This window comes from Vanessa cardui, chromosome 7 (assembly GCF_905220365.1).
Source record: "Vanessa cardui chromosome 7, ilVanCard2.1, whole genome shotgun sequence".
NCBI classification, from domain to species: Eukaryota; Metazoa; Arthropoda; class Insecta; order Lepidoptera; family Nymphalidae; genus Vanessa; species Vanessa cardui.
In genome coordinates this window covers 4,138,938-4,162,747 of record NC_061129.1, presented here as the reverse complement: position 1 = coordinate 4,162,747, position 23,810 = coordinate 4,138,938, and the positions used below count along the sequence as shown (strand labels likewise).

Sequence of the window (23,810 nt, the reverse complement as noted above, 5' to 3'; positions counted from 1 at the left end):
GCTTCATTGTGTATGGGTGATGGTGACTACTTACCATCAGGTGGCCCATATGCTCGTCCGCCAACCTATACCAAAGAAAAAAAAACTCCCTTAGGGATAGAATTTCCAAAATTTCTGCCTTAGTGGGTGTTTACTCGACTAAACGACCATACTTACCAAATTTCAAAGCAACTTTAATAGTAAACGCTTGGCAATGATGAGTCAGTTAGTCAGTACTTGTTATCACTATCATATATAGTATAAAACAAAGTCACTTTTTCTGTCCCTATATCCCAATGTATGCTTGAATCTTTAAAACTACGCAACAGATTTTGTTGCGGTTTTTTTTAATAGATAGAGTGATTTAAGAGGAAGGTTTTTATATATATAACGTGGACAATTTAGTACCTTGATAATTTTTGAAGTTTCTACTATGATATAAGATCATTGCAGATCATTGCGAAGCCGGGGTCGGGTCGCTAGTTTTATATGTAAAGATTTAAAAAAAAATTGCCGATCGCGTAATAAGTGAACCTTCAATAACCTTCAACGATACACAGGTGGAAAGGTTAAACCACTCATGGGTCAAGCATATTATCTAGGATGGCATGTCCCATGTACATAAAATAACCTTAGTCCACTGACCCTTCTAACCTCTTTTATATTTATACAAACTTACATTGAATAAATCACTGTAACAGCCGACGGCTTAATTGTTTAACATAAATTTAAGCCGTTTATTGGATTAGTTTTTCTATACTAAAATATGTGATTAAAATGAAACTTGATTTATGTAAAAGATTAATGATGAAAAATTTAATGAAAATAAAATAATCGAACTTGAGACCTCATATTTATGTATGTATAAATCACCGAACCAAAACAATATTTTTAATTATTTACTTATCAACTTTACTCACTAACGTTTTTAACTTTTTTAAATTTGACGACCTCCGTGGTCGAGTGGCGTGTACACCGGTTTTCATGGGTACCCCATTCCAAAATCCCGGGTTCGATTTCAGGCCGAGTCGATGTAGATTATCATTATTGGTGGAGTTGAGTGTTGGTGGTACCATCGTTACTTCTGATTTCCCATAACACAAGTGCTTTGGTTACTTACATTGGGATCAGAGTAATGTATGTGATATTGTCTCATTTTTTTATTTTAACATTACTCATTAGCGTTGTATAGGTACTGTATAGTTATACAATGATGTGTCTTTTTCTCGCTAATGTAAACTAACTAATGATAAAAAGAGATAAAAAGTAGTCTATCAGCTCTGATACAAAAAAAAATAAGGCCGCACAGAAATAGTATAGCGCTTAGTATCGATAATCTGAAAAACTTCGCTGAAGGAAAATGTAATTAAACTTTGTGCTATTCTTAGACGTTTCGTAAAGAAAATGAAATAAACATCTACTTAAAACGATCATTCAATTAAAATGGTTTTAAGGTAATTATTATTATAAAATTTAAGGCTTCATTTTTTGCTATTAAAAATTACTCCAACCCAAATAAAATTAAAATGTTCTCGTTATTTAAACGATTCGAATTAATTTCATAAAAATACATCGTTCTAATTTTGAATTCACGTCACGAATTGATAAAAATAAGTAAAAGAAAATTTGTTATATTAAATACAACAGATTCGTAAAGTGTCGATCTGAATATCGATAACATAAAAGAGGAAAAAACGTTTCTACACAAGTCTATTTATCATATACTAAGGACCCGGCTTCACATGGGTGTAATACTGATACTAAATATACAACATAATTTGTTCATTTACGACTTCACATTAAAAACTTTTAAAATTATCAGTATTACTTTACTATAGTGTACTTGTATTATATACAAAAACCTTCCTCTCGAATCGCTCTATCTATTAAAAAAAACCGCATCAAAATCTGATGCGTAGTTTTAAAGATCTAAGCATACATATGGACAGACATCGGCAAATGACTTTGTTTTATACAATGTAATGATAATGATATTTATTTGAGTACTACATTAACGATCATGTTTATTCTACATCCCTACTCCCTATTTTGTAACAGTAGGATGTAATTAGACGAATAGTATAAAAATATCCTCATTCTATACAGTCCGGTGACCGTGAATTATGAGCTATTATAAAGCTAACTTCACAAAAGCTTACAATTCACGGAGGCGTTATTTTTCCAAAGCTTATAATAACGAATGGTTCGCATTCTGTCTGTGCTTCGTTACATTCTCGAAAGTGATGTGATATATCATATAAACTTCAAAATGTTATCTAAAAGTTTTAAAAGTGTTTTTCATGAGGACAATGTAAAGTTTTGACATTTTCACAGTAAAAATTTCAATTTTCTTTTTTCTATATTAATTATTATTCGGAAACGATAAATTTAAAAATGAACTTCAATAAAGCATTTTACAACTACATTTTATAATAAGCTAATGACCCAGCCCGGCTTTCGACGGGTGTAGCTTAAAATATCAATTTTTTTTGTATAAATAAAATGTAAACCCTTTATTAAATTATGCATAGCGACCTGCCCCGGCTAGGAACGGGTGTAATTATTTTATCTGATAAAAAAAAACCCCAATCAATTCAACCGTTGGGTTATTTTAAAAAAGCATATATGTATAGCGACATACAGCGGTTAGCGACTTTTTTTATACTATGTAATGATATAGAATGTAATTATAGAGAAAAATAGTGTTCCACAAGAAACCAAATTGTAAAATTGAACGATTAGTTAAAGACAAACATACAAACTAATATATATAACATCTTTACAATATAAAAGTAAAGTAACAGCCTGGTACATTTCCCACTGCTGGGCTAAGGCCTCCTCTTCCATTAAGAAGAGGCTTTGGAACATATTCCACCACGCTGTTCCAATGAGGATTGGTGGAATGCAAATGTGGCTGAATTTCGATGAAATAAGACACATGCAGGTTTCCTCCCAATGTTTTCCTTCAACGCTGAGTACGAGATGAATTATAAACACAATTACGCACATATATATATATATATATATAGTGATGCTTGCCTGGGTTTGAAACCGAAATCATAGGTTAAGATGTACGCGTTCTAACTACTGGGCCATCTCAGCTCCCCTGTACAATATTAGTATAGATTAATTTATTACTAATATTCGGATTCAATTAACAAACGTAACACATTAAATACGACTGTCAAAGTGAAATAGTCTATAAAATGAAATTCCTCTCAAATGGAAGCTATTACCATTTTAGGCAATTACAATTTAACATATTCAAATATGTTTTGACCTCAATTCGATGCACTTAGTACCACATGATGCCGAAATACACCGACTACTATGGAGGTTGTAACTCAATTACACGCGGCCACAAATAATATATGTGCACCGTAAACAGACATGCTACTTACTAGTATATTCAATCGGTAATTCCAAATTTGAAACTGTTGTTATTGGTTTGACTAAGCGTTTAAAACTTCAAAATGTTTGTGAACAGACTGACAGAGTTACTTTCACATTTATAATATTTTTATATGTAATTAAACTCATCCGAATTTTAAATTTAGCATAATTAATTTAATCAAATTTGTATTTAACTTTCATTCAATTAAAACAAACATTTAGTTGCATAGTGCTGTAGTCTCTCGGGGGCTTAATTGAAACTTAAATGGCGTTATAAAAGAAAATCGCTTACAGAACAAAAATAATCATTGAATATTATGAAACACGAACACTATAAGACTACTAAATCTCAATGGAATACTGTAAAGTGAATATAGAACAGCCTTCTTCTTCTTAAGGCGAAGATTCACTTCTTTAACAACCTAGCCGATATGGACCAGTGGTTAGAACACGTGCTTCTTAACCGCTGATTGCAGGTTCAAACTCAAACAAGCACCACTTAATTATATACTTCATTTGTGTTTATAATTCATCTAGTTTTAAGCAGTGTTTTGCATGTGTCTAATTTCAACAAAATTCAATATAAAACGAGCTATCTACCAGCGTTGGAACAGCGTGCTGAAGTATGCTCCCAAACCTCTCCTCAAACGGAGCATAGTAATTACCCCAGCAGTGGGAAATTTACATGTTGGACAATTACACTGTTGGACAATTACCGTCAAGGTGTGCCCACAACCCACCGATGCCATAAAAAATACATTTCAAACAACTAACAATGTATTCCTTGCAATACTCTCGTCGCATAAAATGGCCTAACGCTGCAATTTGAATAAAGTAAAGTAACAGCACATGTGCAGTCCAACAACCCTCATTGGAACAGCGTGGTGGAATATGTTCCAAACCCTTTCCTTGATGGAAGATGAGGCCTTATCTCAGCAGTGGGAAATATACAGGCTGTTACTTTACTTTAATTTACTTTACTAAAGTAACAGCCTGTTGGTGGCAGATTTTTGATAAAATTAGGCACATGTAAGTTTCCTCACGATGTTTTCCTTCACCGCTGAGCACGAGATGAATTATAAACACAAATGAAGCACATATACATATATATATATATATATACATATATATATAGTGGTGCTTGCCTGGGTTTGAACCCGAAATTATATCGGTTGAGATGCACGCGTTCTAACCACTCGGCCATCTCGGCTCTCGGCAATTTGAATGAATGCTTATAAACTAGAAACTAGACAATAAGCAAAACGACAAAAGGAGGACAGATGGACACTTTGATAAATGTAGACGCCATTTCTTTATAAAACAAAGTGCTACTAAAATATTATTCTTCTTTTTTATTATATTGCGTTTTGAAAATATTATGGCATATGAAAGTCTGGCAAATGCATTGTCCAATTAAATAACTATTTCTGACTCTGATTTCTGACATGTGTCGATCGCTTCAATGTATACGCTTTTATAATTTCAATGCTGGCGAAACAAAGTTACTTAACTAGTATGTACAGTAAAGTAACAACTTTGTTCATTTATAGACTATACCTACGCTCACTACGCTCCTCCAATGCGATACTCACCTGGCAGATTTTCATCAGACACATGAATATTTCCAAGCGACGCTTTCTTTCCCCCCGATCACAAGTTGATTATAAAAACAAATTAAGCTCGTAACAGTTCAGTAATGCTTACCTGGCTAAGAAGACAAATGTTACTATCGGGTAAAATATACGTTTTCTAAACACTGATTACCTTCGCTTTTAATACCATTTACTTCTAATGATATAAGAAGTTTACTATTTCATTGTCATATATATACTAATGTTATGAATACTATGTCTATCTGTCTGTTACACTTTTACAGCTACACCACTTAACCAAATTGTGATGTAAACTTAAACCTCATATAAAGAAAATAGGCTACTTTTCATGCTTAAAGTGAAACAAGGGGCGTAAACTAGTTACAAATATAATAGAAAATATCTTGCCTTTTTCTCTGCCTGACACCCATTGTAGAGATAGAAGAAAAATCGTTTATATAAATAACATCAGGCGCTACTTATTTTTAGTCTACTATTGATTTAAAAACAATCTTGCGACGAATTGAGTGAAGCGCCTACGTACTCTGACTGTTTATAATTCATCTCGTACTCTGCGGTGACAGAAAATGTCGTGAGTAAACTTATAGGTGTCGGAATAAATCGCGCAAAAATCCTTACTTTTAAGAAATCAAATTAAAGGCTAAAAATTTTACCTCTAAATCTCTAATCTTAAGATTCCGTCTTACCTAGACTTCAGTGTAATTAGGGCAGACCTGGGACAGGCAGGACATTTATGAGCTGTTATATATTAATCTAAATGTATAAATACAAAACACAAGCATTAGTTTTTTTTTAAGGCTCATATATAACTTGTCACTCGTCACGTCACAATATAAGAAATATTTTCTTAAACCTATGGTAGGGGATTTCTTACAGTAAACACGGGAAAACGTAGATGATTATTAATTCATGAGACAGAACCGTAACCAATACTTAGTCACTTACGAACGGACTGTCATTGTGGTTAAATTATTACAGAAACGCAGACGAATGCATTCATGTCAAAAAGTAATACGCTAAAAAGAGTCCAAACGTTTTAAATTAATATAGTTTTAAATATCAAGCAATGTATTCGATGAAATCGGTTTTGTCTTAGAAATATTAAAATATATTTCAATCCCGAAGGTGATTTTTTTTCTACGTGTGAATTCACGACTGTTAAGTTGACTGCGAAGGCGCTCGAGGTAAGCCTCTCTTATCTCTCTTTGTTTAAATCTCTAGTGTACATTTCTTGACTTTGCTTGGGTGATTTCTTTTTTCTAGTATTACACTTCCACAATGTCTAAATCTTTTATGTTAATAGTGTAAGCCAATTTTTGTCCCAGTGATTATACAACGATAGTAAAAAATAGTTTATGGTCTCATTTTTATGAGCTCCAGCCGTAGACATGTAGAAAAATAAAAATAATTATTTATTTCAATTTACTAAATTATTAAGATTTAATTAAAAATTAATTTTAGTTAGCGGAAAAAAGTTACTGGCCGCTCAGAGAGTGGTACGGCTGTATGAGAAAAAAAATTGCCAGCATAAACATCCTAACTGAAGTAAAGTATATTTACATATATATCTTTTGATATGAAATGAAATCAAAACGTAATCTGACATAGATTTCTAAATTCCTAAAAAGTATTTGAAATAAACGCGAAATTCTCAGGAGTCCCACAAGTATGTATGTCATTATTATGATAAATATTTAGTTAAATTAATATTAATGTTTATTTTTGTTTTTCCTTTATGTATTCCTAAATTGTTCATCCGATCTAATTTTGCTGAAGTTATTCACGTGTAACAGAGGCATTAATTATTAGCAAAAACAAAAAAAGCATTGACCAATAACTTTACTCTTTGTTAAAATTAAACCTTATATTCAATTATTAATAACAGTCCTTATTCTACCCGTGCGAAGCCAGAACGGGTAGTAAAAAAGGGAAGAAGTTGGTTAATATTTAATAATACTATACCCCAAAAACACTACAATATGAAGTACTCTACACAAATGTTTGTTCAGATTGGAAAGAAATTTATGTTATAGGAATAAGACCTCATGTGTTTTTTTTATCAATTTTCCTTGTTATTGAAGAATGAAATACGTATGTATTACATTGTCCTATTTTTGTGAGCCGATACGTTAAATAAAATCTTAAATATAATGAACATAAAATACACATAGATTCACTCCCTTCATAGACTGCATTCGTTTGTGTATTATATCTGATTGGCGTATTAAAAGTGAACCAAACTGATGAAATGAATGAATAAAACTTTGGGGACTAACATTAATTAAAGAAAAACAAATAAGTATACATAAATCTAATCAATATATTTTTTCTGTTTATTATATGATTGTATCGTCCATATTGATTTCGATCATAGCGACCAATTTTAAGATATCTAAATTAAAATATACTTTATTCAAGTAGCCTTTTAAAAACACTTTTGAATCAAAATAAACTATATTAAGTAAAGCTACCACCGGAATGCAGATAACAAAAAGAAGCGGAAAAAAACTCAATAGCTACTCTTTTTCAATATTTAATTATAATTAACATTTAGGTATATATAAATCCCACAAAACTACGCAAGACATATTATAGCTGCCGAATGTGTCCATGAATACATGCGCACTGCTATGCCCTCAATCTCAAAAGACGATGGGCGGCAAATCCGACACGACCGAAAAGAGTTTGGGACCGAAGGCTTTAACGTACGTGCCTCGGGCACGGGAGTATACTATTCCAACTTTCTAATTCCAGGATGACAAAACGTCACTGAGAAAAACTTTTTATCAGCCCAACCTGACATCTAAAACCTCAGACCTCGAAATCTGCAGCCACACTGCAAACGACCAACGCATATCAATATATTAATATATATTTCGCAAGCACCCTTCCTTTTTTTGTTACTGTACGTTTGATCCGACTCGTGCCATCTTAACTGTTCTCGACTTCGAATCCAATATAACCAGAATGACTTCAAATGCAGAAGCAACGGCTTTAAGTTAGAAGTGTGTGTGAGAATCAGAACATCGGGATCTAGATCTTAGGTATAGCAATGAAATATATAGTATACACGGCTCCCATCAATATGGGTGTAGAATGGGTAGTGAGTCTGCTTCCTCTGTCATAGGAGTATGATCATGATCTAATTTATTTATGAAAACTAAACGCCTGAAATAAGAATCTGTAGTATCACATCTGTCTTGGTGCCTTGAAATGCATCAGAATGCCAATTATACAAAGTGGACTATAACTGTTCTAAAGTAACGTCACTGTCTCTAAATGTCCCTCTGCTGGGCCTAATTCCTTTTAAGAAGGTCTTGAGCCCATTCTACCGCGCTGTTTCAATGAAAGCTGATGAATACACATGAAATTATACAAACTTTTGGCTACTAACTACTGTATACACCACCACCAACAGCCTGTAAATTCCCACTGTTGGGCTAAAGCCCTCCTCTCCCTTTGAGGAGAAGGTTTGGAACATATTCCACCAATGAAATTTGTCACATGCAGGTTTCCTCACGACGTTTTCCTTCACCGCCGAGCACGAGATGAATTATAAAGACAAATTAAGCACATGAATCAGCGGTGCTTGCCTGGGTTTGAACCCGCAATCATCAGTTAAGATGCACGCGTTCTAACCACTGGGCCATCTCCACTCTCTATGGACTACTACTTCTACTATCCATAGTACTGTAAACTTGAAGGAAGGGTAGATGATTTTTATACCTAATGTCTAACGACCAACTCTTAAAAAGCGAGCAAAACCGCGTACAACAACTAGTGCTACGTAGACGTTATGTCATAATCCCTTTTATTATTGTCGTACGGGATTTTTATTATCGGTTTACGTTATGACAGAAGATAAAAATAATTTATTACTATTTACCTGTAAGCGTCAACGTTTGCCTTTATGATAAACGGAACGTCACGGAACTAAAAAGACATTCATTCATTCATTCATTTTAATCCATTACTTTGATTGTTCATTCTAGAGCCCTGTCTTCATCTTGTTTTCTATTACATTGCATTTCAGAGAGGAAGTGTCAGTGGAAACTTACTCATTAATAACTTATTACATGATGTATATGATGTATTTTTAATTAACACTAATGTTTGTTAGAGAAATCCAATAATTATATCAGTACAGTACAGTAACAGCCTGTAAAATTCCCACTACTGGGATAAGCCTCTTCACCTGAAGGTAAGGAGCATATTCCACATCGCTGCTCCAATGATGGTTAGTGCATTCACATGGCACAATTTCGTTGAAATTAGACACATGCAGGTTTCCTCACGATGTTTTTCTCCACCGCCGAGCTCGAGATGAATTATAAACGCAAATTAAGCACATGAAAATTCAACGGTGCTTGTTTGGGTTTGAACCCGCAATCGTCGATTAAGATGTGCGGGTACTAACCACAGGGCGATATCGGCTCTTTTATATCACATATTATATATTCTGTATCAATCAAAAGTTTTTTATCTATGAAAGTGTTATAATCCCACGCTAAGCGTCATTAAGACCTTGATTAAAGACTTCATCTTATTACGAGGCGCGAAACCTTTATGTCACCCACTCCCCCACCCCTTCACCCCTTCTTCATTATAAGTTTTATAAAGTCGTTATTTAAGAATATTTTTCTACTAAAATTAAAATAGTTTTTCTAGCTATTTTTGTCGCAAAAATGAATACGCTATATTGCTGTGTCTGAAAGGTGAATGAGTCAGTGAGCCTGTGTAATTATGGGTACAAAATATATAAAACATTTTATATTACGAACCGTTTAAATAAATAAATATGAGACAACATCACTTACACACTGATCCCAATGAAAGTAGCTTAATCACTTATGTTATGGAAAATCAGAAGTAACGACGGTACCACAAACACCCAGACCAAAGATAGCATACAAAATTGATGGACTTTTTCTACATCGACTCGGCCGGAAATCGAACCCGGGACCTAGGAGTGGCGTACCCATTAATGGCGTACACACCACTCGTCCACGGAGGTCGTCTGTTCCTTTTATAAATTGAAATGAACAGCGAATTGATTGATCATTTACATATGTAGTTACAGGCAAGAAACAAGTTTTAATACAAAACCACACACACTCTCTATAAAATCATTAAACTTTTATTTGATATTAAATGGTGCTTAACAATAACAAATCAAGTAATGAAGTGCAAATTTAAACATAACCTAAATTCTGAATTATTAGATATCACATAAATTCAGCTTAATTTGTGTCAAATAGATTAATAATATATTAACCAAATATTCCTTCAAAATTTAGATTAGCGGAAATTAAGCCGGGTTAACTACTTCATTGAAGATTGTATTACACAATATTAGGTTGGAGGATTATGATGAGCTATTCAATTTAATACCCCTATAATAAATCTGATTAAAATTAACACACATATATAATATATTTTAGTAAGCCACAAGAATTTCAGTACAAAAGGCAGTAGACGGATGGCAACGATGGGCTATTCGCTAAGTTTCAGCATGAAATAAGGATAGGTAGGTATCCTTACTGGAGTAAATAGCCAGCCACAGTAAAGTACAGGACAGTAACAGCCTGTAGATTACCCGCTGCTGGGATAAGGCCTCCACTCCCATTAAGGAGAGGGTTTGGAATATATTCCACCAAGCTGTTCCAATGCGGGTTGGTGGAATGCACATGTGGCAGAATTTCGATGAAATTAGACATATGCAGGTTTCCTCACGATGTTTTCCTTCACCGCCGAGCACGAGATAAATTATAAACACAAATTAAACACATATCTGCTCATAGCCACAGATTAAAGTCAAATAAATAAAATTAGCTTCGATCTTCCGCTATGTCATTCATCGGTCGAGCGTTTGAATAATATATGACAGTCACTGTAGATTTGTGAATACTATTTATTCGTTTTGAATGTCGACGAAGCTGGGCGGCGATTCAACTAACAAATGAAAACTAATCGAAACGATAGCGTTGGTGTTTTCCTATTCCACTAAAAACGATACAGTTACGGTTGGGATGAAGATGTATAGAAATATAATCTGAATATTATCATCACTACATTGTATAAAACGAAATTACTGACTCGTTCGTCATTGTGTAAACTTAAATGTTTAAAGGTAAACAACAGATTTTGATGCAGTTTTTTCCATAGAGTGATTGAAGAGGAAGGTTTTAATTATACATGATAGTTTACTAGATAAATACTGGTGGTAATTTTTGATCTATTTAAGATGATGCCTACATTTTATTACCTTTAATATAATTGTAGGTCCGTATGGTCCTTTACAGCATGCAATTCAAGTAAATATTTTCGAAGTTATAACAGATTTAAATCCTGTATATGAAGACATTCTGTTATGTGTATATTTAGTATCAGAATTGCACCCGTGCGAAGCCAGGCTGGGTTGCCAGTAACTGATATAAGTAGACTTGTCCTCTGGAAGAAAATATTTATACTAAATATGATATAAAGTACGCCTATTCGTGCTGTCATATTGTATGAAGGCTTTCCCAAACTTATTCAATTATTATACCATTTGTAACGTTAGATTATTGGGCGACCTATTTTAGCTTCCTCTAACCAATCTACTTACGAATATGAACGTAGCTAGGAAATCTTTTTACAATCTATAAGCAGATATTTTATAACATTGTTTTATTGTGACATTATACCTTTATTTCTAGAACAATGAAGAAATCAAATTGTTTTTGTAGAAGTGTATACTTACCTAAAAGCATATCCTATTATATAAACTAAAATATATTTACTAATGTTGTTATTTATTTGAAAACTATATTTTTATTATATTATAGGTTTATCGATTTCAAAAAAATGAATCCTCTTTATATAGATTCGTAACATTTTAATGTTTTTTTTATAATATATTATTATAATGACATTTTAATCATAAACTTCCAACGAATACATACGTTTCTTTGATATAGGTTCACGCTAGCATTCTCTTAATTTATTAAACAGCATCAATTAAGATACAATTTAAATTAAATTAGCATTTTGATTTATTTATACATATATGTTTAATATACACAATATAATATGTTAAAAAGTTACATGAGTATGTATCTCTCTGAGTAATCTCTACTACAAATTTTCTGTTTTAATTGCTCTACATAATATGTAATAAAATTAAGTCTGCAAAGAGGTTTTAATTAAAAGATATGGAACGATATATATGTATAGTTTTGACTGTTATTCAATTTTTATTAAACGCGCGAGTGCCAATAACTGCACACGATTTCGAATTTAATTTTGAATATTTTTATTTCGAATTTTTAAAACGATGAGTGAACGCATTGAATACGAAATAAATCAAACATTATTTTTATATCAGAGTTACAATCGTGTCTATATACTTAGGCAAGTGGAATGTCAATAAAAAATAGTAGTTAATCACAAAATTACTAATTTAATGACAATAATTATAAATAATCGAAACTGGTTTTCAATTTTTTTTATACAGAGACGATAATAAGAATATTGATTATTTTTGAAAAAAAAAATGGCAACATCGATACTAAAATTTTTAATGTCAATCAATCTATCTTTCGCTTGATCACTTTTACAATACTGAACCGAATTTGATGAATCTTATTATGAACCGAGCTTGATCTTCTAGTGAGAAGATAGGTTTTTAATGCCCAATTTCTAAAAATCAACCCAAAACGCCATCGTAGCTGCGATCGAGATCTAGTATAGGTATATATAAATGCCCAAAAAAATTAGTACACTACTAATAAATACAAATAAACAGCTTAATTAAAAGCTTTATATAACAATATGTTAAGTATTAGCATTCCACATATAGAGTATCGAGTGTATATGTGCTTCAATCAACCCAATAAGATGCAAATAGGCAATTTCTGTTTTATTGCTACCAATAAACGGATTTAACGCCTACATCCATAACAAGATTTGTCAAATACATCGCTAATGCAATTATACTGGCAGGTAAATATATTAAATTGTAAATGTGTACCAATATTATGAATGCGAAAGTAACTTTGCATACTACCTCTTTTCGCTTAGAATACTGAATCGATTTAGATGAAATTGTAACTTAGTTAGAATCCTGGGATAGGACATAGGGTCCTTTTTTTAAAGCTAGCATTGGAAATAATAGTTTTTGGGATAGAGTATGTAACTTCAATCATTTCCATTCTTGCGGTACGGGGCGTTTAAGAGCTCATATGAAAACAATCATAACGGTACGGGGCATATTATACCCCGTAATATTCAAGAAACTAAGACTCTATGTGATGTGATCGAATTTTATTTCTTCAGTGCGGACTTTCTCAAAGAGATCCCAATTAAGGTATATATACCATAGCGTTTTCTTTTTTTTTAATAGGCATCATATTATAAATATGTTTATCACTTTCCTACAATATTGTAGTATTGTTTTTCTTAGCCGCGACGCAAGGGAGACACATAAGAGGCGTATTAGACCTCGTTACGACTTGTTCAGGATCACAGAGACTGTAATTACACTGATTCACTTAACCTTTACCCTGTCTAAATAATACAAAATATCGATATTAGATTAAAATATAATTATCAAGTAAGGTAACCCACACAAACAAGCCTCCGTACAACTCTACCACGGGGTAAAACTACTAAAATTATAATCCTCATATTTTGCTTCAACATAGTCGAATAAAACTTTTGTTTTTCTCTAGTTCTCCTCTGTAGAATTTACGTTTTGCAATTTCAAATGTAACTTCACGTTCAATTAACTCGTAAAATTACTTTTAAAAGTGCTTTTATTCACGATATTCATTTTTTCTATTCATTAAAGCAACAACAATAACAACAACAGCCTGAAATTTTCCCACTATTGTTCCTCCGTTTGATGAGAAGGTTTGGAACATATTCTACCACGCTGTTCCAATGCGGGTTGGTTGATGACACATGTGGTAGAATTTCTATAAAATAAGGCACATGCAGGTTTCCTCACGGTGTTTTCCTTCACACAAATATCTAGTGGTGCTTACCTGGGATTGTACTCACAGACATCGATTAAGATGCACGCGTTCTAACCACTGGGCCATCTCGTTTCTTTATTAAAGCAATCATACCAAAATTAGACTTAATTTATATTCTAAAAGAGAAGTGCTGTAATAAAGATCTCTATATTTAGATACATTTTTAAATAAATTAAGTTTATTCCAGGTGTAACGTAAAAACCCTCATTCGACCCTTAAAGATCACTATCTTGAAAGAGGGTCGTCAGTCGCGACAGTAACTTAATCAAGTATTTTATAAAGTAAATTCGACTACAGTTGATTTTCTACGCTTTTGCTTAAAAATGTCAGCTTTTATAGGTCAAATGTATGTAAAAACGAAACATAAATAAATATCATATACAAAATTGAGGTTGGTTACATCTGATTGAGATGAAAAAGAATTAAACATATTTAAACGAGCCCATTGCTCATGATATTATGCTACTTACTTTTCTGTAATTCACCACATGATAACGTGGTAGTACTGCAACTTATATAGCACGTATACTTATATAGCACAAGCGATCATCGTGACAATTGAGACATCGATAGACATACCTAATCGGAATTGAAACGTCAAGTATTTTTTATATATTACCTGTTACATATGTATGTATGTTTTAAGGTTCTTAAAATGAAAACACCCGTAAAATTAAATATATAGTGTCGGTATAATTAATCTTTTTTAAATAACCACGAACAAAATCTCGCCTGACTGTTAAAAAAAGTTGATGTATGTACCATTTTAATAATAATAAATATGAGACAACATCACATACGATCTATCTGTCAGTCTGTTTGTTCCGTTTTATCTATGGAATGGCTGGACCGATATTGACGGGACTTTCATCGTCAGAGGACTAATTTAATAAGGAGTAACTTAGGCTACAACAATTTTTTTTGTAAAATCAAAATTAACGGGTACTGCTGGTGTTAAAATAAAAGTTGCGATCTATTTTAAAAAAGGTTACTTTAAATCGGAAACGTGCCTCCACTTCTAATATCACATAACACGTAGTCGTCTGCTATATTTCTACGACATGTGATTTTTTTTTATATGAATGGGAAAATTTCGCGTTTGTAAAATACGCTCGAATATTTGCTTTTTAAGTACAAAAAGTACCTTATGGCCTTATGTAAATGTCTTTATTGGATGTCAATCTTGCTTCAAACCAAATTTAATCAAAATCGGTGCAGTGGTGTAGCCGTGAAGGCGTAAAGTAGAATCTACTTTCCGAACTTGTGGTAGCTTCACTTCATATATTTGTTAAATGACGATTCAAAAGTGCTTGTAAAAACCTACTTGAATGAAGTGTATTTTGATTGATTGATTGGCAGGAAGGTTTCTACACAACTAGTTAAAATTATGAACTGACAATCGTTTGAACGTGGCTAACAATTAAAGTACTAGATTTCTAGTGAGATAAATAACCTTTGATGAGCAGGCTTAAAAGCCTTCGCTGGCTGTGTAATAGTCGTGTAATTGAACCGGTTGTTGACTTTATACGAGGTAGAGCTGAACTAGAAACGCGCTTTGAATCGAATATTAGTGGAGCTTTACGTGTGTAGATTGCGGGCTTAGTTTATTTGCTGGCTTTAAAATATATCACAAATAAGTAAATATAGCTTTTTATATTTAAAAATATGTTTATATTGTTTGTCATTTCATCATCATCATCATCATCAGCCCGTTTTTGTCCACTGCTGGACATAAGCCTCTCCAAGTGCACGCGACTGTGGTCTTTCTCCGGCTAGTTTGTAATTTAATAAATTATAATAAGAAATTAAGCAATTATGAAAGTCAAAAAAGTTGAATGATTAGTTTTTCATAAGCAATTAACATAACATTTCGTAGAATAGAACTCCTGTATCTTATTCGATGATTTTGGGTTCAAACTTATTCAACCACAGCTGAGTTCCAAGTACTATTTTGTTTATCTTGTGCTTAGTGTGAAGAATAACATATTAAGAAAAACTGCATGTTTTGGGTGTTCTACTATATACTCGCATGTATACACCTACCATGTACTGGAGCGGTATGGTGGAATATGCTTCAAGTTTTATCCCCCAATGGAGGGAGAGAGCCTTAGCCGAGTCGTAGCAGCATTTACAGGCTGTTATTAATATTACTACTCTGAAATATAATAGTATAATAAAGAGTCTTTATTTTTTTGTCGATAGGTCGTGGAAGATGGACACCAGAGCTGATGAGGATGAGGCTCCCACGGACCCAGCGGCAAGGAAGCACACTCACCATGATTACACCGAACAAGATTTCGAAGGTATATTAACAATAACAAAAATAACAATATAAATCTGTATCTTCGTTTAATCCAAGAATTTTACACCGCCTACCTTACCAGACTCCACCTTGTTTTGCCACCAACCTTTGAGAATAAAATGTTACCTCTTTTGTGCCTGTAGTTACCCCAGTTTACTCACCCTTCAAACTAAGTTCAAACAATATACAATTTCTCTTTGGTAGCAGAGCATGGTACCTACCTAGCCTGGCTTGCACAAAGCCCTATCAATACCATCAAATGAGTTATTCACTATAATTTGGAACAATATATTATATATATAATCAATAATGATTACCTACAACATGAATTTAAGCAAAAATAGTTTTTGATACAGTGTACATTAATGATTAATTTCGCTGAAATGTACAAATCACTGTAAGTAGGATACATACGAAATGAAGTCTTGTGAAGTCTTATGAAGTCTCACTACAGATTTTTGAACGACCGTTCTAACTTTTGTTAAGATATTCGTTGTTGTATTCACTCAAAGCGAAATCAAAACGCTATTAGTAGTTAAAGTTTATTTTTATAAATTTAAAATCCAAATTAAATACGTGATCGGTGATTTTGGTAGCTAAATCTAAACGTATCTTAAGGTCTGTTCACAATGATACCATTTTTCACATGTATATGTCAAGTATTTTAACCAGACTAAAGGCCCCACTTGAGTAAAGTTTATCTGAGTACTACATGAAACGAAAAAATATACTAAAATATGAAAATTTGCATATTTCCTTGATTGGATGGACCCTGAGAAAAACTTTGTTAACAATCTAATTCAAAGAAATATATAAGAAAACCATTAACTATTTAATTCCTTTGTTTCATACATATTACACTGCTTTTAACGACACAACCTAAATTACCTAAATTGAGTAACTTGTAAGCTTTCTCGAAAAAAAAAAAAACAATTTAACACATCACGAATTGCCGGAATCTTTATAAATTAGCGTTTCGTAAATAGGTCAAGAGGGGAGGCGAGAGACGCAACAAGGGTTGGAAAATTTAGCTGTGTGTATCGAATTCCAACGCCACTGGTATCATTTCATTTGTACGAAGTGACTTATTTTTTTTTAAGGAACTATATTTAAATACTGTTAGCAGCTCGACATATTGAGATGATTTTACCTTTACCGTAGTATTTTTCTTTTACGTTTAGTACATATTTTATTAGTAAAGGCATTTATAACAAATGCTTCTCGATATATTTAAAAAAAATCGTTGATGCTGAGTCGAAATGGCCCAGTGGTTAGAACGCGTGCATCTTAACCGATGATTGCGGGTTCAAACCCAGGCAAGCACCGCTGATTCATGTGCTTAATTTGTCTTTATAATTCATCTCGTACTCGGCGGTGAAGGAAAACATCGTGAGGAAACCTGCATGTGACAAATTTCAAAGAAATTCTGCCACATGTGTATTCCACCAACCCGCATTGGAACAGCGTGGTGGAATATGTTCCAAACCTCTCCTTTAAGGGAGAGGAGGCCTTTAGCCCAGCTGTGGGAATTTACAGGCTGTTGTTGTTGACACTGGTTTATTTAAGATCTTTGGTTATATCCATATGGTTATATTCAGGTATTTTCAGTGACATTGCTAGCTTTTTTTTCTTTTAGAAAACGCGACTTACTCATCTTATGATTTACGTTGGAAATCCCGTGAAGTGAAATCTTAATTTTAGTCGTATAAAGTCGGCTTTGTATACATTCGTGGCAAAAATGTAAGGGACGTTAGCTACGTCCAAAGATTTTCAGAATATTTACTTTTTTTAAAAAAGAAAATAAGTAATTTTAAAAAATGTGCCACTATCCTTAGGACTTGCTTCAAACTATAACACAATACATAAACGATACAAAAAATTATACATTATTTTTAAATTTCGAAACATAATTTTATTGTAACGTATAATCGGTATAATTAAATTATAGTCGTGCGTTTTAATTGAATAATAAATCACAGGTTAGTAGGACTACGATGTTTAAGCTGAGCTTAACATTTATAGCTCATATTTCAGTAAGTCGCGCGAATCCCAGGCGTGTCTAATCGATGCCTCCTAGTTATGTGCCAAAGGGATATTTAAATTTTATAATTGGACATCTTAAGTAAGTAGATTAGATATGGTATTTATTGTAACTACTAATTGCCCACTGAACAAAATTCGACCCTAATTCTTTAGTAATAAAAATTTGATTTCACTACATACAATTATAAGATATGTTGTTTTCAACTGCAATGAGAGACAATTCTAAAACATTTTATATTTTATTTTCTTTTCCACGGAATTATACCGAGTATATATTAATACGAAAACTTGAATGAAAACGTATAATCTTCGATAAAATTGCGTTTTTTTGTGTTTCAGTTTGAAACGTTACCATTGACAGTATTAATGTGGTTTTTGTGTACTGAACATAAATGTTATCTTTCTAAACTCTTTCAGTGTAGAAAGTTTTTGAAGGAGTCTTTTATGAAAAAGTTTTTATACGGATAACATTTAATCATGTTCAATTCCACACTCACAAATATTAAATTAAATTAAATAGTTTCAAGCCTTTTTCTTTCAGAATAAAGACAACAATAAAAAGGATGGAATGTAAATATTTCAAAATATAAATAACAATATCAATTTTGCTATTTTTAATTTATCAAGAAAACCTTGTTATTTTCTAGGAAAACCGCAGCCATTTCCATCGTCACGATACGTCGTGTCGATATCCGTTAAGGAGGTTTTTAACAAAAAGTATTTAAATGAAACTAGAATAGCATGCGGTCAAAGTTCGATCCTTTACCCAAACGGAAGAGCTGAGAATTTTCTAAGCAATAGTTGTTTAACATGTCAGAAAAGCTATAGTTTAACACGTTCAATGCGGAGCGAGTTCTATCAAGCCTTGTATGTATCTCCTTTACGGTACGGCTAAGAAAAACATATATTTCTCTGTCGCGTTGAGGTCGTAACATCTATTTGATATATTGTAGGAAAGTGATATATTTATATAAAGCCTATTGAAAACAGAAAGCTATGAAGAAACCTATTTTATTTTATGTGGGGTTTCTTTGACCATGTACTGCATTGAAGAAATAAGAGTCGATTATATATCGTCTTAAATTCCCCGTACCGCAGAAATGAAAAAAAAGTAATTCCGCAGTCAACGTGTTATTGGATTTTATTAGTTTACTCATATAAAGTGTTGCTGTTTTGGGTACTAGGTACTAAATACCCTGACAGGCAAATATAGCAAAGAATAAAGAACAAATATGTATGAAATTAAACCATTCAGTTAATCTACATTAAACTATACGTATCAACAAGTTACTTAAATGAAGCATTTTTTAACCGACTTCAAAAAAAGGAGGAGGTTCTCAATTCGTCGGGGCCTTTTTTTTTTTTTTTTTATTTATGTATGTTACCGAATTACTCGAAGATGGCTGGGCCGATTTTGACAATTCTTTTTTGTTTGAAAGGGCATGTTTTACAGGTGGTCCCATTGTCAGGAGATCAGGATCTGATGATGGGATCCTGGAGAAATCGAGGGAACTCCTCAAATTTTATAGGCACACCTATAGTGATTTCGGTTTTATTCAAAGTGCCTTGGTCATATGCTCACGAAAAGTGACATTTGATGAAGTGGAACTGATGATGAAGACCACAACTAGTAATCAGAACCTATTAGTAAGTAACTATTTTACGCGCTTAGTTCTATTTCTTTAAGATAGTCGTCAAGCAATTGATGTTAGTAAACATGCCTATGATGAAGTCTAGCTGATGGTGGACTACCAGGAGAACTCCTCAATGATTAACGGCATTAAAGTGAATGACAAACACTACCAATTGTAATTATAAATAACAAAACAACAATGAAAAGCAGTAAATAATTTTTTATAAATTAAAAAAAACCGCCTTCAAAAATGAACTAAAAAGAAAAAAATAATCAGTTACATCCATATCCAATTTACGATTTTTTAATCACCTTTTGAAGGCGGTGCCAACAAAGTAAATAAATTCCTATATTGAAATCATTTAATTTGTATCGATAGTAAGGTTTGTCTAATGGTGTCATGTATACAATAAATAGATTTAGTTTTTGTATGTATGTATTATGTACCTATATGCATATATAGCAATGTTGGCACCGACTTTGAGAGGTGATTAAAAAATCGTAAATTGGATATGGATGTAACTGATTATTTTTTTCTTTTTAGTTCATTTTTGAAGGCGGTTTTTTTTAATTTATAAAAATTTATATAAACGTCAACTTAATTGAAGCCGTAACAAAAAGGCCAAGTATAAGTTAAGTTTGAAGGCTTTGGGCGTTTGTTTTGTACATGTGGATAATGTAAGTAGTAATAGGAAGAAAGCAAACGAAATGACAACACATTTACGCTATTTTACAAAAGGTAGTTCAGTATAAAATACTTAACAACATATTTAAATATAACTACTCAATAAATAGTAACAATTTACAAAATTTATACATCCAATAGAAGTGAGAATATTTCAAAATAACAAGTGGAGTTCCCGGCATGAACTTGACCTACTATTCAATACTTCAGCTGTTGAGATATTTTAACGCGAAACTGTATCCGTCTTTTGTTTATTTCGTGTTTTGGAGATACCGTTTAATGTTTACTATCAGAGGCAACCCTTGGATCATCATATGTAATTTGCAACAGTATAATATGCCTTTATCAAAATTGTGACGTCACGGAAATCTATATTCAAATTATTGACCCGCTGAGTTTCTTTCGCCGGTTCTTCTCAGGTCAGGGTGTTCCTTTTTCCGAACCGGTGGTAGTGTTTATTTGACAATCAATAAGTAAGTGTAATGCTTTTATATTGAATAAAGGAATTTGAGTTTGAGTTTGAGTATAAATGTGAAAGTAACTCTGTCTGTCTGTCTGTCGCTCTTTCACGACCAAACTGATAACCGAATTTGAGAAATTTTGATGTGAAGCAAACTTGAACTCCAAGAAAGGACAAGAAAGAAAGGTAAAAATAATAATAATAAGATTTTTTATTGTTAATAACTTCTTTGCTTTACACATGACAGCCTAAAAGGCGAGCGAAGCCAACTTCGTTTGTAGTTATATTTAAATTATAATATACAGTAACTTTATGTTTATTAACCAAAAAGAAATACAGATTTGTTCAATTTATACCAAACAAAAAGACTTTAATGCCTGAAGCTATCTAATTAACCTTTGCTCTCAAAAGGAATTTGAGAAAGTAATTATGAATCTAATGAGCGAAAAATTATGAAAATATCTTGAGAAATCTCTCATCAAGTTTTTTTTTTTAAATTTTGGCGATCAGTCGTGATTATACAAAAAAAATACCAATTTCGAACGAATTTCAATCGTTTTTAAGATACATAATAAAATAAAGTATAGTAAAGAATATCGGTAAATGTTTTCAAACGGCCTGAATAAGTATCCACTTAACAGTAGGTCAACATCTAACTACAAGTTTACTCTTACACTTGATTCAATCCATCCCGAGTGCTGTTAGTACTTCCTCGGATATAAGTGAACTACCCCTTCACCCTTCTCATCTCCTGTTGCCCGAGGATCTGCTTTGAAACCACTTTCTGGTCGGGAAGAGGACCGATCAAAACTGATTTTAGTAATAATTGGGCTTGATTAAGATTCTATGAATTTTTTTTATTGTTAGTAACATTAAATGCTTAAATTTATACAAATGTGAACTAAAACTAGTTGCTGTATAAATCTTGACCGCATGGAATGGTGGCAAGAATGCTAGCAGTATTTCCCCGTTGAATCGCAATACCGATCCTAACATTAAACATTATACCGATCCTAATATTAAACATTAGGGTATGATGATTAATACTAGATTAATACTTGATAAATACTAGAAATAAAATCCATGGATTCGTTCATTTTTCATTTACAAACATGAAATCGTTGTCGAATTCACAACTAACTTAGCCGATTTGTCAACGTCCGTTTTATACAAAAAACTAGCACAAACTCTATTCTATTCAACTTTGTAATTTAAGTAAAAATAACTTTTACTATCAATTCAAGTACGATATTCATTTTCAATAATAACTTACATAATAATAACATATTCATATTACAGTCTCAATGCAAACCGTTTATGAAAATATATACATATAAGTAAAATAATAAACTTAAATAAAATAAATCTTTAGGCTCTAAAACAATGTTTTGGCTAAATATTTCTATTTAAGACGCCAAAATTGCGACCAAATAAATTTAAATACATCTTATTGAAATTTAAATTAACAACCCCTTTAAAATGCTTAGCAACAATTATCTATTAAATAGTATTCCATCAAAGAGTTAATGCCCAAGTCTTGTTCCAAGACGTGAACAGAATATATTAAAAATATATTTAATCAAACCTCACTTCGAGTGAAACAAGAAAGTGATACATTAATAAGCTGATAGGGCAGGATTTATAAATTAAGTTATCATATCATACATTTATTGGCAGAATATCGACAAGCTTTGTGGTAATAAAAAATAAATTCTAGAAACTTGAAGAAATAACTGTCGAATTTCAGTAAGATGTTTTAAATAACAATATTCCACGGATTTCAGTGAAGGAAGATTTTATTTGGAACAATGTATATGTGCACAAACACGGATTACTCATGATGACATCCTCATTCTCAACTCTATCTGTCAGCCATGTACAGAGATAAGATACCATACTTTTCGAAAATTGAAGAAGAATTTCTTTCGTCAGTATTTCGCAGAATTTAATTCAAATTTTAGATTTTTTTTCTTTTCTATATTTTGGATATCAATAAGTGCAATGGTGCTATTTAGTATAAAACAATTTTAGTTTACATGATTTAGTTTGACAGACACTCAATGACTCTTTTACCAGCTCAACCTTTGATCTTTGAATCATTAGCCCAAAGGATTTGCCTCCATACAAACCATTTTTAAAAATACTATATACATAAAAAAATCAACGGCCATCAAACAACGCCGCCCTCGCTACTATGTATTGCGGGATTACGCCAAAATCCCTCACTGGCGAATAGTTCGTTTTAATATTATTGTTTAATTACGCCTGTCTGTCTGTACGGGCACGTCTGAACGCCAGGTAATCCACAGTTAATCAACGATGCTATATATAACTATGTTCAAGCATGAATAGTAACGAGGATCTGTAATTACAAGCACAAACAACACACTTATACAAAAAAATTGTTGATAAAAATGTTCGAAAAGTAACAGGAAATATCTCACTTCGTCAAGGAATTCTACAGCCACTGCTAGGCCAATGCGTAAGGCGAATATATTCCACCATGGTCGAATATATTCCATCATGGTGGAATATATATGTGGCAGAATTTCTAAGTAATTAGACACATGCAGGTTTCAAGACGATGTTTTTCTTCAATCGAGCTCGAGATAAATTATAAACACAAATTAAACACGTGAAAAATCAGTAGTGCTTGCCTGGATTTGAACCCACAATCATCGGATA

General features: G+C 32.5%; 1 protein-coding gene across 6 annotated transcripts in view; it reads left to right on the top strand.

Annotated features, from left to right (window-relative positions):
* Positions 1-23,810, top strand: part of LOC124531360 (sodium bicarbonate cotransporter 3) — an 85,618-nt gene that overhangs the window by 48,352 nt on the left and 13,456 nt on the right. For 4 of the 6 annotated variants that reach the window (XM_047105909.1, XM_047105910.1, XM_047105908.1 and 1 more), the window contains exons 1-2: positions 5,940-6,169; positions 16,205-16,305. In XM_047105909.1, the coding sequence (XP_046961865.1) occupies positions 16,215-16,305 (91 nt within the window). In that variant the 5' untranslated portion in view covers positions 5,940-6,169; positions 16,205-16,214. Of the gene's footprint in view, positions 1-5,939; positions 6,170-16,204; positions 16,306-23,810 lie in introns of those variants that run through there. The other 2 variants (XM_047105907.1, XM_047105911.1) reach the window with 1 other exon arrangement.